General features: G+C 40.0%; 1 protein-coding gene across 6 annotated transcripts in view; it reads left to right on the top strand.

Moving 5' to 3' along the window:
- The window catches only part of ENPP2 (ectonucleotide pyrophosphatase/phosphodiesterase 2), a 120682-nt gene that overhangs the window by 90102 nt on the left and 10609 nt on the right, over positions 1-19971 (top strand). For 3 of the 6 annotated variants that reach the window (XM_074387080.1, XM_010343680.3, XM_074387083.1), the window contains 8 exons: positions 2892-2979; positions 3115-3202; positions 4303-4487; positions 7314-7365; positions 15539-15613; positions 16879-17015; positions 18646-18781; positions 19764-19841. In XM_074387080.1, coding sequence (XP_074243181.1) covers positions 2892-2979; positions 3115-3202; positions 4303-4487; positions 7314-7365; positions 15539-15613; positions 16879-17015; positions 18646-18781; positions 19764-19841 — 839 coding nt within the window. The remainder of the gene's footprint in view (positions 1-2891; positions 2980-3114; positions 3203-4302; positions 4488-7313; positions 7366-15538; positions 15614-16878; positions 17016-18645; positions 18782-19763; positions 19842-19971) is intronic. The other 3 variants (XM_074387081.1, XM_010343678.3, XM_074387082.1) reach the window with 2 other exon arrangements.

Genomic DNA, 19971 nt, shown 5'->3' with positions numbered 1-19971 from the left:
GTGCTGTGAATTTATCTATCTCAATAACTGAACAACTGCCAAATGCACTCTAGCTAGGTATGAGTTTGCAAGAGAGAAGATAATGAGAAAATGTTGGTCATCTAGAAACTTGTATCAGTATGGAACATTTAGAGAGATCCATATGACAAATATATAAATATTGTACTATAATTTTCTGGGGTGTACTTAGAGGTAAATATGTGGGATCATGAAGAAAGATGTTTGAAGAACAGGAATTATTGAAATCCTTACAAATTTATAAGAAAAAAAACAACCCCATCAAAAAGTGGGTGAAGGATGTGAACAGATACTTCTCAAAAGAAGACATTTATGCAGTCAACAAACATATGAAAAAAGCTCAACATTACTCGTCATTAAAGAAATGCAAATCAAAACCACATTGAGATGCCATCTCACACCAGTTAGAATGGTGATCAGTGAAAAATTAGGAGACAACAGATGCTGGAGATGATGTGGAGAAATGGGAATGCTTTTACACTGTTGGTGGAGTGTAAATTCGCTTAACCATTGTGGAAGACAGTGTGACAATTCCTCAAGGATCTAAAAATAGAAATGCCATTTGACCCAATAATCCTATTACTGGGTATACCCAAAGGATTATAAATTCTAATTATAAAGACACACGTACACATGTTTATTACAGCACTGTTCACAATAGCAAAGACTTAAGCCAACACAAATGTCCATCAGTGATAGACTAGATCAGGCATCCCCAAACTTTTTACACAGGGGGCCAGTTCACTGGCCCTCAGACCGTTGGAGGGCCACCACATACTGTGCTCCTCTCACTGACCACCTTCAATGAAAGAGGTGCCCCTTCCTGAAGTGCGATGGGGGGCCAGATAAATGGCCTCAGGGGGCCGCATGCGGCCCATGGGCCGTAGTTTGGGGACGCCTGGACTAGATAAAGAAAATGTGACACATATACACCATGGACTACTATGCAGCCACAAAAAAGGATGAGTTCATATCCTTTGCAGGGACATGGATAAAGCTGGAAACCATCATTCTCAGCAAACTGACACAGAACAGAAAGCCAAACACCGCATGTTCTCACTCATAAGTGGGTGTTAAACAATGAGAACATATGGACACAGGGAGGGGAACATCACACTCTGGACCCTGTCAGTGGGTTGTGGGGGCTAGGGGAGGGATAGCAGGGGGTAGGGGGCTACAGGAGGGATAACATTAGGAAAAATACCTAATGCAGATGATGGGGTGATGGATGTAGCAAACCACCATGGCATGTGCATACCTATGTAAAAAACCTGCACATGTACCCCAGAACTTAAAGTATAATAAAAAAAAAGTTGTGGGGAATCCTTATGGAGAATTTACAGGGATATGACTGAAATTAATTGGCTGAATATGTTCCCCGAAGAACCTTCTATGTATAGGGCAGCTTGGAAGGGGTCGCATTGGTGTAGGTAGTAAGTTCGTATGGCAGAAACATGAGAGCTGAGTAAAAGTTAAGGGAAAGAAGATGTCAGTTGGGCAAATTAGTGTAGCCCAAAACCAGGCATGTTGGTTAACAATGCATCTTTTAAATTTAACTCTTTTTGCATTGTTGAGGTATTATATGTTGGGATAATATGTCTTATTATCCCAAGCCCTTATTATTCCAAAGGTGGAGACTTACATGTTAGGTTTTTTTTTTTCCCAAAGCACTTTCAGTGCTATGTACCCACAGGTACTTAGGAAATATTTGTATTAAATAAACACGAAAATGTATTTTGGAAAAGGGTCACATGATACGTTTGCAAAAGGTGTCTTCTTCACAATAGGAAAGGTCAGATGGTCTTGATGTCTAGAGAGCAGTATTTCTGTTTTTTGATTTTTTTTAAATTTCTAAATAGAGATATGATCTAGGTGAGGCCATGCTTTGTTAGATATGTCACAATTACTGTTAAGTTGGCTGCTCAGTTATACTCTAGTTGTATTGTGTATTGACGGATAGATTCGCATGCAGACATTTTTATAGAATACAGATCTCTATTCATTGCTTAAACATACTTATTTTAAATTTTAAATTATTATGGGTATATAATAGGTGAGACGTCACATATTTTTTAAGTGCCTACCATGTCTTGACACTGAGCCTAGGAAGGGGTACACAGAAGTGAACCAGACAAACATGGTCCTAGAGTTGAGAATCTTACAGTCTCAAACCTAGTGAAGCACCTAGGTAGGCAGACTGATTTTTTTTTCTTTTTATTGCATTTTAGGTTTTGGGGTACATGTGAAGAACATACAAGATTGTTGCATAGGTACACACATGGCAGTGTGATTTGCTGCCTTCCTCCCCTTCATCTATATCTGGCATTTCTCCCCATGCTATCTCTCCCCAACTCCCCACGCCCCACTGTCCCTCCCCTATTTCCCCCCAACAGACCCCAGTGTGTAGTGCTCCCCTCCCTGTGTCCATGTGTTCTCATTGTTCAACACCCACCTATGAGTGAGAACCTGCGGTGTTTGATTTTTTGCTCTTGTGTCAGTTTGCTGAGAATGATGGTTTCCAGGTTCATCCGTGTCCCTACAAAGGACACGAACTCATCGTTTTGATGGCTGCATAATATTACAGACTATGACTTTTGGCAAGTGCTCTGCTTGGTGTAAGCACAAGGTGCCAGGAGGGCATCGTGACTTCTGTTCACAGGGCCCCATTTATCCTGCAATGACTGTCATAGAAAAGTCACTTGGAGAAGTGAATGATGTCCTCTTTTAATCATCACAAGAATGATGCCATTAAAGTAGAGACAAATAGACTTTCAAAAGCCCCTTCTTAGAGATTCTTTGTACCCTGAAGTTATCTTTTTATCAGAGTAATTTCATGAGAAATCCTAACTGGTCATAACATTGTTTTAATTTAGGAAACCTTTGGATGTTTATAAGAAACCATCAGGAAAATGTTTTTTCCAGGGAGACCATGGATTTGATAACAAAGTCAACAGCATGCAGGTATGATGGCAGAACTGTGAATTGAAATTGTGTTTTAGTGATTCTTTGAAAGGATAGGTAACGGTGGTGTGACATAAATAGAGGAAGGGTTTCTACCTAACAGTGCTTGTTTTTGTTTTTCTTTTCTTTCGGAAGACTGTTTTTGTAGGTTATGGCCCATCATTTAAGTACAAGACTAAAGTACCTCCATTTGAAAACATTGAACTTTACAATGTTATGTGTGGTAAGTTACTCATTTAATCAAAACCATTGAAACAATCTTTAGTTAGTATATGACCTTTCTCAGTGTCAGAGAAAGAAGTGAGGTGTCTATTTTCTGGGATCACCTTCTCTTTTCCTCAGAAACTTGTAATTTGCCCATTGGTTCAAAGACAGAATATTATCCCCTTCTAAGGCTTCTTTGTCTTCCTTCAACAGTTGACTAATGGGGCGTTTTCACGGTGTTGCTGTTGGCAGCCTCTGGCTGGTCTAACATAGCATTACAGTTTGACACCACTGGTCAGAGACCTGATGAAGCAAGAGTTCTGCACAGAGCCCTCTCCCACCTCCATCTCTCGCACTGCAGCCCAGTTAAAATGTTGCCAGCTTGCATCCTGGCCAGCTATTTATGTGCTCTTAATTATTTTTCTTCCTTGAGCTTCTAGTTGCTGAATGAGGACAACTTTTCCTATTTAGTAAGGGAGTGCCAGTCTGGTGGTTAGAGGGGGAGTCTGCAAGTCGGGTCTCCTGGGTTCTTTTCCCATCTTGGCTGCTAACTCTCCCCTGTCCTGCTTCTGAGCTCAAGCAAATTACTGAATAAACACTTGGCAAGCATTCACTTGCTATGAAATCAGCCTGTTCATTGCTCAGTGCCACTTCAGGGGATGGGGCCAAAGCCTCCTCATGTCCCCACACTTCTGTGGAGTCATTAGAGGGCAGACTTCTAGTTACTTAATATGATTATAAGTCTCATTTCAAAACATGGAGTTAAACAGTCCCAGAGACATGCAGAAAGAACAGTGATACTGACACTGATAGTCCTTGGGTTGTAACTACCACAGATACAGGCAATAGTTAATCAAAGCTTAGTTCCTTCACTCTTTCTGGGATTCTATTAATGGTTAAACAATGAAATGGCTATTTCAGAAAGCTATGGAAAGATATAGACAGTCCAGAATGGTTCAGGAGGTAATGAGGAGGTGCCTGCCATCTAAATTTGGTTTTGTCCAATTCTGATTTGTGTTCAGAGTTTTCAGATACATAGAAGGTGAAAGGTTTTAAATCTTACCATATCTCAACAAAACAATGTAAGAAGCACCTGCCTCCTTTTCTTACTTTCATTAGATCTCCTGGGATTGAAGCCGGCTCCTAATAATGGGACCCATGGAAGTCTGAATCATCTTCTACGTACTAATACCTTCAGGCCAACCATGCCAGAGGAAGTTACCAGACCCAGTTATCCAGGGATTATGTACCTTCAGTCTGATTTTGACCTCGGCTGCACTTGTGATGATAACACAGAGCCAAAGGTAGAAATAATCTTTATGTTTATCATGGAGGAGTTTGTTGGGTGGCCAATAGGGCTGGCCAGTGGAACTTTCTGTGACAATGGATGTGGTCTATAGTTACGCTGTTCAAAATGAGAGCAAAATGTGTGACTGAGGAACTAAAATTTTTATTTCATTACTTTATAATTAAAGAGCCCTATGTGGCTTGTGACTACCATGTTGAATAGCACAGGTAAAGACCATGAAAGACAAAAAGTAGAATTCATGTTGCTATTCCGTGGAGTCCCAGTTCTCAATCAAAATCTTTTTCTGTTTTTACAACTGTGGATCACATGTCTATTAGTCATGGTCCCAATAGGAAACAGGTGGCCCATATAGAAGAGGCTTTGAAAGAGGGTTTAGACCAGGCGCGGTGGCTCATGCCTATAATCCTAGAACTTTGGGAGGCCGAGGCAGGTGGATTACTTGAGGTCAGGAGTTCCAGACCAGTTTGGTCAACATGGCAAAACCTTGTCTCTACTGAAAATACAAAAAAATTAGCTGGGGCATGGTGGCGCATGCCTCTAATCCCAGCTACTCAGGGGACTGAGGCAGGAGAACCACTTGAACCCGGGAGGCGGAGGTTGCAGTAAGCTGGGATCATGTCACCATACTCCTGCTTGGGTGACAGAGCAAGACTCCATCTTAAAAAAAAAAAAAAAAGAGGCCGGGCGCGGTGGCTCAAGCCTGTAATCCCAGCACTTTGGGAGGCCGAGGCGGGTGGATCACGAGGTCGAGAGATCGAGACCATCCTGGTCAACATAGTGAAACCCCGTCTCTACTAAAAATACAAAAAGTTAGCTGGGCATGGTGGTGCGTGCCTGTAATCCCAGCTACTTAGGAGGCTGAGGCAGGAGAATTGCCTGAGCCCAGGAGGCGGAGGTTGCGGTGAGCCGAGATCGCGCCATTGCACTCCAGCCTGGGTAACGAGAGCGAAACTCCGTCTCAAAAAAAAAAAAAAAAAAAAAAAAAAAAAAAAAAAAAAAAAAGAGAGACTTTAAAGGAATTGTTGCAGTCATATTTAATGAGTAATTTACAAAGGCTGAGCAGGGCGGATGGAAGTCAATGAGGAGTGGTGAATTGCACTGGGGTTTGCATGGTACCCTCCAAGGCTTGAAGGGTGAAGGGAGGGAGTAAGTTTCCAGAACATGGAGAGAGAGAGCTGAAGAGGAAGGAACTATTGTATTTGGCCAATGAGTGCAGCTGTACATTGCAACCCAGCAGGGAGCTGCCCTCATCTCTCTCCCCTGTACTTCCTTTCAAATGTTTCCCATTGGTAGAGCCCAACAGGGAGCCACAGGGCAGGTTTGCTCTTTAATGCCATCCCTAGAGGTCATCCTCCCAGGACACAGGGCAGAGTGTGGGAGGTTGCAACAGGGATGCGATGGTGGTGCAAACAGAGACTACCCACACACACTACGTTTGGATGGTTTCTCTAATTCTTTTTTTTGAGGTGGAGTCTCACTCTGTTGCCCAGGCTGGAGTGCAGTGGTGCAATCTTGGTTCATTGCAACCTCTGCCTCCTCAGTTCAAGCGATTCTCCTACCTCAGCCTCTCAAGTAGCTGGGATAACAGGCGCGTACCACCACACTTGGCTAATTTTTGTAGTTTTAATAGAGACGGGGTTTCACCATGTTAGCCAGGCTGGTCTTGAACTCCTGAACTTAGGTGATTTTCCTGCCTTGGCCTCCCAAAGTGCTGGGATTACAGGCATGAGCCACCATGCCTGGCCTTATATATTTATTAAATAATGTATGAAGTAATCTTTTGTATAGTTTCCTAAAATAACCCATACTATAGTTTTGCATGTTATAAAATTTGTAATAAATGCTGTTATACTATATATACCTTGCAATTATTTTGTTTATCATTATGGTTTTTTGAGACTTAGGTGTAAGTCTCAAATAAATGAAGTTTTAGCTCACTTATTTTTACTGCTAATACAGTGATTAATAGTATAAATATACCAGAAGGATTTTTTTCATTTTTCTACTTGAGAACACTTAGTAATATGCAAATGTTACCTCTTTTTTTTTTTTTTTGAGGCGGTGTTTTGCTCTTGTTACCCAGGCTGGAGTGCAATGGTGCGATCTCGGCTCACCGCAACCTCCGCCTCCTGGGTTCAAGCAATTCTCCTGCCTCAGCTTTTGTATTTTTAGTAGAGACGGGGTTTCACCATGATGACCAGGATGGTCTCGATCTCTCGACCTCGTGATCCACCCGCCTCGGCCTCCCAAAGTGCTGGGATTACAGGCTTGAGCCACCGCGCCCGGCAAATGTTACCTCTTTCAACAGTGTTGCCACAGACATTATTGGAAATGTCTTCTGGTCCACATATGCTAGGATATATAGTGAAGGGTAGACTTGCTGACCCATGATGTTTCAGAATTGCTTCAGAGTCATTACTTTTTAGCTTTGGTGAAAAGTGATTTCATAATTTGGGAATCATTTTAGTGTGCCTAGAGATTAATCTGAAACATTTAGGCACTGTCCTAATTAACTCACATATATATATGCCCAAATAGTCATCAGTACTAACATGAGAAATTGGTACCATGATTATCCACAGTTTTAAGGAAAGGAAACAGAGATTGAAGAAGGTTTTTACGAACATAGAACTGCTAGAAGTGGAGCCTAGAATGTCAATTTCAGAGAAAATGGCAATTCCTCAAATGAGTATATGATATGAATGGAGTTTAGCATTCTCCTTTGAATTTAACAGGGCTCTAAGTAGACAGAAGGGCACAGGAAAGAAACAGTATTTCTGATTTACTTTATTTTTTCCTTTACTGGTTTTCACACATGAAGAATAAGCTGGATGAACTCAACAAACGGCTTCATACAAAAGGGTCTACAGAAGGTAAGGGGTTGATGGAAAATAATCAGCTAAGGTTTTTCTAGTTTTTAAAAATCGAAGAGGCATCTTATGTACGTTATAGTGTAAGCATGATATTTTTAAAAATTAAAATTGGTATTGCAAAAAATATTGGTATTGCATAAAATTGGTGACTTTCATACCTATCTGGCAAAGGGTATTGGTTTATTGCATGCACTTGAGATGCCAGCTGTGTAACAGAAAAATTCCAATAGCTTCCCCCATCCCCCAATAGCTTTTAAGCCCTCTGAAAAATACGCAATCCATTTTGCATCTGATGGGTCATAAATTAAGGCACCATGGGGCACTCCTATGAAGGGAATGGTAGTCACAATGATGAATAATAGCAGCTGGTGCCTACATTGAAGCTATCTACCTTGAGAGTCATTGTCTATATTGTGATAGGGAGAGATACACGGGAGGAATCAAATCAGAACTCCCCCCTCACATGAAGGATCATCTCGAGCCCTAACTCTTATTTTATGTGCAATGATAACAAGCATGTATTAGTGAACTTTTGCAAGCTTGTGATATGACCAAAGGAAAAAAATCTCAGTGATTTGTACTAAGATGCCTTTCTTGCTTCCGTTTTAGTATGCTGGCAATAGGCCAAGGACAGCTTTGCCCCATGTGTATTCTTTATTCTGGAATCCAGGCTGAAGGAGTAGCTTCCATCAGAGACATACCCTGCTCTTGGCAGAGGGAAAAGTGGCAGAACTCTGCACTGGGTCTCAACGCTTCTGCTTTTTTTTTTTTTTTTTTTTGAGACAGAATCTCATTCTGTCACCCAGGCTGGGGTGCAGTGGCACGATCTCAGCTCACTGCAACCTCCACCTTCTGGGTTCAAGTGATTCTCCTGCCTCAGCCTCCCGAGTAGCTGGTACTACAGGCATGTGCCACCATGTCCAGCTAATTTTTTGTGTTTTTAGTAGAGACAGGGTTTCACCGTGTTAGCCAGGATGGTCTCAATCTCCTGACCTTGTGATCTGCCTACCTCAGCCTCCCAAAGTGCTGGGATTACAGGTGTGAGCCACCATGCCCGGCCCACTTCTGCTTTTATAAAGCATTTGTCACTCCATTCATAGTTTGCTAGCCAAAGCTGAGCATATGATACCCATGATGTAGGAAAGTCTGTTTTTTCCACAGGTTCTCTATCCTGCAAGTCATATGGCAATGGGTGGAGGCAGTAAATAATTAGGAACAATAACACGATCTACCATGCAAGCTCATTTTTTTTTTTTTTGAAGTTTTGCAAAATTGAAGGAAGACAGAAGGGGAAGGAAAGCCTCCTATACATGTTACTCAAGTAGATGGGATAGCATGTTGAAACAGCCAGGAAATGACTAAAAGTGTATTTAAAACACAGATAGAATTCAAGCATAGCAGCCACAGTCATGCAACAAAGATGAACGTGGTCAAATTCTCCTGAGAGCATCACTTGAGTTATTAGCTTACATATGGTTCTGTTTGTCATATGTGCTCTTTCCAATCTGGTTAAGTAGAGCTGAGGAAACCAGTAGAAGATTTGATTTACTTGACTTATTTTTCCTCTTTTAAAGATCTTCATCTGCCTCCTTCTTCCTTTTCTGTATCTCCACCATCCCACTTCTCCCTTTGATCACAGACCACACAGACTCTGGCATAGAACTGAATGAACCTGACTTTGAAGATAGGCCATTGTTGGTGGAAGGCATACAAATCCTTCACAACCTCTGCAAGTGATTTGCAGTTCGACACCTAACATCTAGTGTATGACAGTATTGTTATAATGAGAACAATTAGAACATTGCCAGAGTCAAAAGATGAGGAGTCTCATGATACAAATTTTTTCAGATATTTAGTCGCCAAGGCAGAGAAATACTACCCAGATGCTTTTCTCCTAAAAGTCACTAATGAAATGAATTATGGATTCTAATAGAATTATGTATTCTATTAGACTCCCATGTTTTCGCTGATTGAAAGTCTGACTGTTCATGGTACTAAAGCATTTCTGTCTGAGAAAAACATTCCTGCATTTAATTTGTTTTGTCGTATGGGGACATATGACAAAACCGGTCCCACAATTCAGTATAAACAATAACCATATCAAGGCTTTTAAAGTAGTTTGTAGACCTAAACTTCTATACAGAGGTAAAGTTGTACTCTTTTCATTATTAGTTTTTAAAAACGCAGATATAAGTAGTTGATATTTTTCAGAATGCGTTATGTGCTATACACACGTCACTTGTAACATTCATGTGTGGCTGTTTCAGTGTGATATGCTGTAAAATCACTCATACATCCATACAAAAACATGAGTAAAAGCTGAATGTACCAATTCAGTATAAACAATAACAGGGCGCCGTGGCTCACACCTGTAATCCTAGCACTTTGGGAGGTTGAGGTGGGTGGATCACCTGAGGTCAGGAGTTCAAGACCAACCTGGCCAACATGGTGAAACCTCGTCTGTCCTAAAAGAAATACGAAAATTAGCTGGGCATTAGTGGTGCATGCCTGTAATCCCAGCTACTTGGGAGGCTGGGGCAGGAGAATCACTTGAACCTGGGAGGCAGAGGTTGCAGTGAGCTAAGATTGCACCACTGCCCTCCATCTTGGGCGACAGCAAGAATCTGTCTCTAAATAAATAAATAAATAACCTAAAATTTCAGGGCATAAAAATAAGAGACATCTTAGTGAATCACTGACTCTCAGGGCTATAAGGAGCTATAGTTAGTAAGATCACATCTTCATTGCTCCACTCAGTGTAGAACGAGTGTCTTATTTATGTCACTGAAGTGTCTTTTTATACCACTGAAGCTTAAAGTTTATGTATTTTTGTGGAAACGGACCCTCATGGATTCATTTGGCACGCATTTGTTGAATACTGACAGTGGGCTGACACTGGTTGCTCTGAGACAACTGTACCACTGATAGTTTCTAGTTCATGGCTTTAAAGTAGTGGCATAAAATGTTACAGGGGAATGTAGAATAGCATGAGCTATTCTAAGACTGCTCATGGCCTAGTGGCACCAGCCTTTAATGATACAAGAAAGTCTTCAGAAGTAATTGTCTTATTATGTGCAACGCATTTCCTTGTTTAGATGCTGGCATATGTATAAACCTCAATGATCTTCTGTCGCTTTCTCTGTCTTTGTCTCTTGGGCTTTGTCTCCTTTTGGGCTCTATCTCGGTCATAACTTCACGGTGAAGCGATGTTTCATTGGTCTGAGTTCTTTCAGGGCTTATAAAGTTTCCTGTGCCATAAATTTGGCCTCCCATTTGAAATATTCAATGTCTGCCCTACTAGAAGAGAACCTTGTGAATGTAAACCACCATGGGTGCGAGCACCCCTGTGTTATGCTCAGGGGAATTACTTCCCCTTTCTAGGCACCTTTGAATGATTATCAAGGCTTTTAAAGTAGTTTGTAGACCTAAACTTCTATACAGATGTAAAGTTGTACTCTTTTTATTATTAGTTTTTTAAAACACAGATACAAGTAGTTGGTATTTTTCAGAATACGTTATGTGCTATACACACGTCACTGGTAACATTCATAGGTGGCTGTTTCAGTGTGATATGCTGTAAAATCACTCATACATCCGTATAAAATACATGAGTAAAAGCTGAATGTACCAGTAGTGAAACCACCGCAGGAATATCTGTGATAAACAAGAGGTATATTAAGTTAATCTTGGGCAATATTTTGCTGTAAATATTTAAACTTTTATGGAATAAAATCCTTTACTAAAATAAAGAGTAAGAAAAATGTAATCCTCAAAAATGACGATCTTAACTGTTAACTAAACTTTCATACTTCTAGATATGTGGTAGACTCCAGATCTTAATTGCATGCCTGGTGTTATTTCTGGATCTCATATACCTAGTGTCTTGGCAGACTTCCCATGCAATGAAAACTCATTTCCTTGTGGCGTTGAGTCGATGGATGAATGAATGAATGAAAAGAAAATTTTAAAAATCTCTCATAGTAAGCAATTCTGGCACTATAGTCAAGTATAATTTTCACTGCAAGAATAACTGCACCATTTATTTTCACCTTAGTCTTTTCTCTGTTTGTATTGCTATAAAAATGTTTCACATTTTCTTAGGTTAGCACTCACCATCATCTTTGTGAAAAAGGAATTAGAAATAATTTTACCACCTATGCGCGGTTGGCTCCTTATCATACACAATGAGAAGTTAGTTTGGATAGAAAAATGATTTAAACATGGCCTGGTGTGGTGGCTCGTGCCTGTAATTCCAGCACTTTGGGAGGCCAAGGTGGGTGGATCACCTGAGGTCAGGAGTTTGAAACCCGCCTGACCAACATGGTGAAACCCCGTCTCTACTAAAAATACAAAAATGAGCTGGGCTTCATGGCATCCACCTGTAATTCCAACTACTAGGGAGACTGAGGCAGGAGAATCACTTGAACCCAGAGGTGGAGGTTGCAGTGAGCCAAGATTGCACCATTGCACTCCAGCTTGGGCAACAAGAGCAAAACTCAGTCTCAAAAAAAAAAAAAAGAAGAAGAAAAGAGAAAATAGTAAAAGTACTTAAACACTAGTAATTCTTGTTAACTTTAAAGCAGAGTCTTGAATATGGTTACAGATGGAACATCATCTTTGGCTCTTGTCAATTCTAGAATGTTTCTCATTTGTATTATTTCTTTGGAGATACCAGTTGTTCTAGAGAAAGAAGGAAATACGCTCACTCCTGCTTCTGAGTGTTTGTGTCTGTGTACGTATCTTTGTGTTTTGAGGAATACTTGGAAGAAATTAATACAGAGTAATCGTTTATAGTAGAATTCAAGATGAATTTGATGGTAGATGGAAGTTTACCCACTTTTACCTAGTAATATTCTTTGCCAGTATTGGGGTAGAGCACATACCCTTTACTAAACAGTACAGCTGCCACATGCTACAACTACAGCTACTTTGTGTCAAGACTAGACAAGGCATTTTACATATTTTGCCTGAAAACAGTACAACATTCCTGGGAGATATAAAGCTTTGGGAGTTACAGAGTATCAGAACTATGAAGAGCTGAGATTAGATTTGAGCGCAGTTTTATATGACACCGAAGCCCGTGTGCTTTCCTCTGAAAATGCTTCTTATTCTAAGAGTGAGGACAAAAGGAATATGTCCAAAGGCAATTTTGTTTTTCCTGTACATTTTGTGACCTGAGTAGAGAGACTTTTTGCTCAATGACAAAAAAAAAAAATTGTATATCAATGTTTGGAAGTTGTTTCTGACATACTAGATGCTTTGATATAAACTACTGTCCTCATTAGCTTCTCAGTAGGCATTACTCAGGCAGGGCTCATGCCCGGGAGTAGTTGGATCTTCATTCCCATTTGCTCTCCATAAGATAACCCAGCAGCCAACACCCAACTGGAGACCAGCCAAAAGGCCAGGGAGAAGAATAATGGCCCAGGGGGATGGAGGCCTAGGATTCTAGTGCTGCTAGGCAGCTAAATTGCTATGCACAAATCATAAACCTCCAGTTCCTTCATCAGTAAGTTGGAGATGATACTACTGATCTGCCAGTGTAACTTTCAGGGTAACATTAGATAGATCATGTGTAGAAAGCCAAGATTTAAATATATATATATATATATATATATAAAATTAACTTATCAACAAGTGTTTGCCCAGTAGATAAAATGTGATTGGCATTGTTGGAGACAGAGGATACAGTGGTGAGTAAAACAGATGGAGTTCCTGTCCTCGTAAAGTGATTGTTCTGTTGTAGGTTTTATCCAGTTGATAAATTATAGCATAATGTTTTCAGGGTTGGGGTAAGAAAGGACAGGGCACTAAAGAGAGGCCTTGAATCAAATCTCAGAGGAGGTTGAAATGGCAGCAAATGATAATAAGCACTTGTAAGGCAAAGAGGAGAAAGTCTGCAGGAAAAGGAAAGATCTTGGGTAGAGATTTTGTGGTAAGATTTAAGAGCATATTATTTTGGGAGTGAATGTTTGAAACAAAACAAAAAACAAAACAAAACAAAAAGGAGAGATTTTCATGTGGCTCTCAAGTCAGCCTGCTCATCTGTGGGAATATGAATCAGGAAGCTGAGGAGGGAAAAGGATCACAAACGCCAGTCTCTGCGACCCGAATTTGGAAGACAAAAAGAATGAGAGCTGGCGAAGTCCACACCACTTAAAAAGATCGGCCTCACAGTATTTTGCCAAATGTGGTATCTGGAGAAGAACCTTGGCGTGTACCAAAACTGCTGGAGACACTATTGTAAACAGAGAACCGGGGTGTGGAATGAAGGCTCTGTCTGGAATTCCGTGACAGGAATTCCCAGGCTGGGAAGACCAGGTTATACTAGATCCACTTTGCGAAATCCTGGAAACATTGCAAAAGCAGAGGCTTGCAGGCTAGTCTCCAGGGTTGCTGGTGTCAAGATCAAGATCTCAATGTGTGCAGAGAGCACGATTCAACTACATTTTGTGGCTTAAGTTTTTGCTCAACAAAATCACCCGGGTGGCTCCCCCAAGATGCCCTAAAGACTAGCAGAGTCAAGCTATGGCTCTGAACCTGTGATTCTTTGATACTTTGATAAACTGAAAAAATAAAAGCTAAATTTTGATTCTGGACCTTAAAATGTGTCTTTCTTACTGAAGAGATTATTTCCTCTCTTTCTTAGATGAAACTATTAAGCTCCAGGAAGACCCAAGTAGATTTTTTGGGTCATTGGGGACCTTGGTTAGATTTTTAGGAGGCTGTGAAAACCACTGTACTTTTCCCCTTATGCTATTTTTGCTCAGTAACAATTGAGAAAGGGCAGTCAGATAGTGATATTTCTGTGACAGCTGTGTGCTAAAACCTGCAGTTATGACAATAACTTGGAAGCTATGGAACCCAAATTTCTGAAGCAAGTTGAGTCTATATGTGTAGAGCAGTAGAGTGAGTAGAGGTGGAAAAGCTTTACTGAGGAAACTTTTCAGGAGAAAATGAATCTCTCTCTCTCTTTTTTTTTTTTTTTTTTTTTTTGAGATGGAGTCTTGCTCTGTCACTCAGGCTGAAGTGCACTGGCAAGATCTTGGCTAACTGCAACCTCTGCCTCCCAGGTTCAAGTGATTCTCCTGTCTCAGACACCCAAGTAGCTGGGATTACAGGCGTGCGCTACCATGCCTAGCTAAGTTTTGTACTTTTAGTAGAGATGGGGTTTTACCATATTGGCCGGCTGGTCTTGAACTCCTGACCTGAGGCGATCTGCCTGCCTTGGCCTCCTAAAGTGGTATGATTACAGGCATGACCCACTGCGCTCGGAGGAGAAAATGAATCTTAAGATCTCTGGCCCTCTTGGACCTCTCACTTCACCCTTTCCTCTTCATGTCTCTTCCATGAGGGCTGAATATTCATCATGCACTTTTGAGAGTAAGAAGGGACATTATTAAGAATTATACCAGGGCAACAGGCATAAAATGGGACATGGGGCCAGCCTGGTTTAACTTCATATGTTCCGTAAAGGACTTTACTGATGCCACCTCCACCCTATTTCCAGCATTTGTCATCCTCTGCATTCCCATCACACTTTGTAGCTATCTTTGATATGGACAGACCACGTGGCATCTGTTGTTTGTGCCATGTTTGTGTCTCCCATTGACTCGTGAGCTCATTGAGGGTAAGAGCTCTATCTTAATCATCTTTGCCCAGTACCTCCATTCTACAGCCCAAGGTCTGGCACAACCAGGGTGCTCAGTGTTTGATGAAGAATAATGGATAAATTTGGAAGGAGATAGGCGACAGACGTGGGCAAAACTAGAGACGTTATTTCTGGTAGAGAGAATGGAAATAACATAAGTGATTAGTGTAATGTTGCTAACGATTATGAACAGAGTGTTGCAAATACATTAGCCTTTCTGGAATAGACTGTTACGCTGAATTACTAGAAATGAGGAGGATTTAGAGGAAAACCCAGAGTTAGTGGAGACTGTAGATTGCCTGAGACTCTTGTTTGCTGGTTGCTCTAGGGAGGGGTATTGTATATCTGAACATGGCTGTTATTTTGCTGTCCCCCTAATGAAATTGATTAGATGCCAAGCTTGAATTTGAGTTTAGAGCCAAGCTTGAATTTGAGTCTAGAGGACTGGGTGTGGTAACCATGAAAATTTGAATGATAAAAAGAGAATAGCTTCTCAAAGAATTTTGATACTTCTGCTTCCAGCTGAAACCAGGAAATTCAGAGACAGCAAAAATGAAAACAAGGAAAACATTAATGGAAATTTTGAACCTGGAAAAGGTTTGGTTTGAGTTTTGAAGGAAAGTCTGGGTTGTTTAACTGCTCCCAAGTACTACTGTTATGATTTGCTGACATTTAATTTATTATATTTCATTTATTTAATATTGTCAGATTATGTTCTAATCCTTAGGGGCGGGTTCCAAAATTTGGCAGCCTAACTAAGGCTTCTACATTTAAGGCAATGCTGGAGCAGCCAAACTACCCAGAACAGGCTTGTGTTGTAATAGTGTGGGCTGCTTTGTCTTGAATCAGCAGTTTAGAATGGTAAGACTTTAATTAAAGCAACATGTATACATAATTTAATAAGTGTTTTTCAGAACTGGTTTTCTCTAGTAGAAAAAATTAGTATAAGAATTTTTGTTTATTTATTTATTTATCATGCAAGGAATTGTGAATTGCCTAAACCTCTAAATATTTTGGTCTGTAGGGCCCCAAATTTCCAAGAATCTATGGAAGTTTTGATTTTAGCCCAACCAAAGTGGGCAGATCAAGCTTCAGCTATTTATTGCAGAGTGTGGAATAAAGATTTGCATACTGAACTCCCATCTCTTCTTCCTCAACGAGTGACATTTCAGACTTTTTTTTTCCTAAGAAGAGAGCTTTCCTTTGGAGGTCTGAATCTGCTCTGGGGGTCTTAATTGAGTTCTTTGGTAACTGATGAACTTCCCTTTTCTGTATTTAGAAGACCATCTTGAATGCCCACTTTTTAAAAATCTATACATGTTCCTTTAAGTTCTTACCTAAAGAGTTTTCCTCCGTCTGACAAAGCTGCTTACTTTAAATGCTCATTACTACTCACTTTTTTATGCTGAAGGAATGCATATTTGAGTTACAGTTTGCATATAATGATCAAAGTGTGCTTTCTTCTTAATTAAATCATTGGTGAACCTGATAAGCCTCTTCAGGGGTCAAAATAATTAATTCTACAACAATCCAACCCTATTGGCTTTCCATTCAGCTGAATCATTTCAAAATTATATAATGTTTCATTTATATACAAATTGTAAATTCTTTACAACTAAAAAAAGCATTACATAAAAACAGCATTTACATTATGGTTTTGATAACTGTAAGGCTTTACCCCTGCTTAGGTGATCGGATTAACCAGAAAAGTGTTAGAAAAACTAATGTGATTAAATTAAGGAGAAAGTGCAGTATTAATAAGTTAGCTAGCACATTTTAGGTAACTTGACTTTTCCAATATTTCTTTAACATTTGATGTAAAATCTAATACGCATCTAACAGTTTTTTTCTTTCTTTCTTAGAGAGACACCTCCTCTATGGGCGACCTGCAGTGCTGTTTAGGACGAGATATGATATTTTATATCACACTGACTTTGAAAGTGGTTATAGTGAAATATTCCTAATGCCACTCTGGACATCATATACTGTTTCCAAACAGGTCATTGAGAAAACTGGAGTTTATATTCTTTATTTTATTACAATCCTCACGTTGATACAGTGATTCCTTGCTTCACAGAATTTTGTATTAGAAAGTATTTTATTTTTTCTTAATGAAAGAAATCCTGTGTTGGATTTATTGTAAGATATTTTGAGTTAAGTCTTTATTCCATATTCTGGTAATTCCATGGGAGATCGCTAATTCTTTCATTTTCTTTCACTCCGCTCAAGTCATTGCCCAATAGTTATGGAAACTGCCAAGGTTTGTTTATTTTAATAGACCTTATTTTTTAAGAGCAAATTTTATTTCCCAGCAAGATTGAGTGGAAAGTGCAGAGTTCCCACATACGCATCCCTCCTGCAACCTCCCCCACTGTCAGCATCTGCTTTTTTATTTTCTTTTTGAGTCCGAGTCGCTCTGTCTCCCAGGCTGGAGCACAGTGGCATGATCTCAGCTCTCTGTAACCTCTGCTTCCTGGGTTGAAGCGATTCTCTTGTCTCAGCCTCCCAAGTAGCTGGAATTACAGGCATGCACCACCATACCTGGCCAATTTTTGTATTTTTAGTAGAGACGGTGTTTCGCCATGTTGGTCAGTCTGGTCTTCAACTCCTGACTTCAGGTGATCTACCTGTCTCGGCCTCCCAAAGTGCTGAGATTACAGGCATGAGCCCTACACCTGGCCCTGGCTTTTTTTTTTTTTTTTTGAGACGGAGTTTCACTCTTGTTACCCAGGCTGGAGTGCAATGGCGCGATCTCGGCTCACCGCAACCTCCGCCTCCTGGGTTCAGGCAATTCTTCTGCCTCAGCCTCCTGAGTAGCTGGGATTACAGGCACGCACCACCATGCCCAGCTAATTTTTTGTATTTTTAGCAGAGACAGGGTTTCACCATGTTGACCAGGACGGTCTCGATCTCTTGACCTCGTGATCCACCCGCCTCGGCCTCCCAAAGTGCTGGGATTACAGGCTTGAGCCACCGCGCCCGGCCGGCCCTGGCTTTTTAAATAAAAGTTTTATGTTGAAGTTTCAGTTTTGAGGAAGATGACATATATATATACACACACACATATATATATATATATATATATATACACACACATATATATATATATCTCAGGAATTAGAAAATGTTTTTTGGTAGTTGAGGCATGTTTTAAATTTTTTAATACAAAGGAAGAGAACACTTCTACTGCCCCAAATACAATTTATTGCTAATTTGTAGTGTGTGCACATATTATGTTCTTATATATTCTATATATATACACACACACATACATGCATAGAGATAAATAGTCACTTTAGAGGAGGTACATCTATATTATTTCTAAGGGTGTTATTTTATAAATTATCTTCCATGAGATCCTATTTATTATTTCAACAGCAGGATTTCTACTTTATGTTCTGCTTTCTATATCGTTTTACTTAAGACTTTGATAAAGATAGCTCTGTTGATTTAAAAAAAGTTTGAAAATTTGTGACTTACTGTACTTAAAACTAAGGGCTTTTAAAAAGATGTCAGACTATCAAAGATTAAAAAAAAAATACAAACTATAGGAGAAGCCAGAGGGGGTTGGATTTCGGCTGTTCACAACAGAGCCACATCATTGCTGAGTACCTCTGGCTTTCATGCAGGCTGAGGTCTCTGCTATTCCTGAGCATCTGACCAGTTGTGTCCGGCCCGATGTCCGTGTTTCTCCAAGTTTCAGTCAGAACTGTTTGGCCTACAAAAATGATAAGCAGATGTCCTATGGATTCCTCTTTCCTCCTTGTAAGTTACAGAGTATGAATATCTGATGCCTCTAGAGGGATGTTGTGCTGTGCATTCTTGGTATTTAGAATTCAGTGGCTTGGGTTTTCTGCAAGAGAGGGTACTCAAAATATTATAGAAATGAACTTTTATGGGATCCTTCCAAAATCAGCCAAAAAGTGACTAGCTTTCAAAAAATGCAGTTCTCCAGGGGAATTCTAATGTGCAAGGGAATCTTCTGTGTCCCCCCTTACATCATTAAATGACAATCTGAAAAGGAAACAGTGAATCATTAAGACACTAGTCCTTTATGTATACTATAGAGGGGATTTCTTGATTTCTTAAGATTACCTGAGGTCAGGTGTGAGCCACCACTGTAATCCCAAAGTAATCCCAGCACTTTGGGAGGCCAAGATGGGAGGGTTGCTTGAGTCCAGGAGTTTGAGATGAGCCTGGACAACATAGCAAGACCTTGTCTCTATAGAAAAATTTAAAAATTAGCTGAGCATGGTGGCACATACCACAGTCCCTGATAGTCGAGAGGCTGAGGTCAGAGGATCCCTTCAATGTGGGAGATTGAGGCTGCAGTGAGCTGTGATCAGGCCACTGTACTTCAGCCTGGGTGACGGAGCAAGATTCCATCTAAAAAAACAAACAAACAAAAAAAAAACTGAAGCCCTTAAACCATCTCTCATTACCTTGATGACTTTTTTTTAAGTCTAAATGGCACTAATGAAATCAAAGAATTTTTAAAAATAACATTAGTAGGCTAAAGAAGTGGATCGTAAGGAAAAACATTGTAAATGGCTTTTGGGAGAGGGCTATTGAGTGAAGAAGAGATTGAGTGGGAGGGGAGTAAAGAGATGTTGTATAAAGCAGTTAGGAGTAGGAATAGATTCATTTACTTCATGTTGTTTGGCCCATTTAAGAAAATTCCTTTTTTTTTTTTAACTGATATAGATTTTGGTAAGCAATATATACTATTTGTTTTCCTAATGTTTAGATCTAAGCTCTTCACCAGAGGCTAAATATGATGCATTCCTTGTAACCAATATGGTTCCAATGTATCCTGCTTTCAAACGTAAGTCCACTATTTACCTGATACACTGTTATTTATGAAAATAAACATTTCTAAATTACCCCTTACCTTTTCTACCGCTATGTTAATTTTAATAAGAATGCTTTTCATGTGTTTAGCCTTTATAATTTTT

The sequence above is a fragment of the Saimiri boliviensis genome, chromosome 15, assembly GCF_048565385.1.
Source record: "Saimiri boliviensis isolate mSaiBol1 chromosome 15, mSaiBol1.pri, whole genome shotgun sequence".
Taxonomy (NCBI): Eukaryota; Metazoa; Chordata; class Mammalia; order Primates; family Cebidae; genus Saimiri; species Saimiri boliviensis.
The sequence above is the reverse complement of the archived record's forward strand: the minus strand, read 5'-3'. Positions and strand labels throughout refer to the sequence as shown.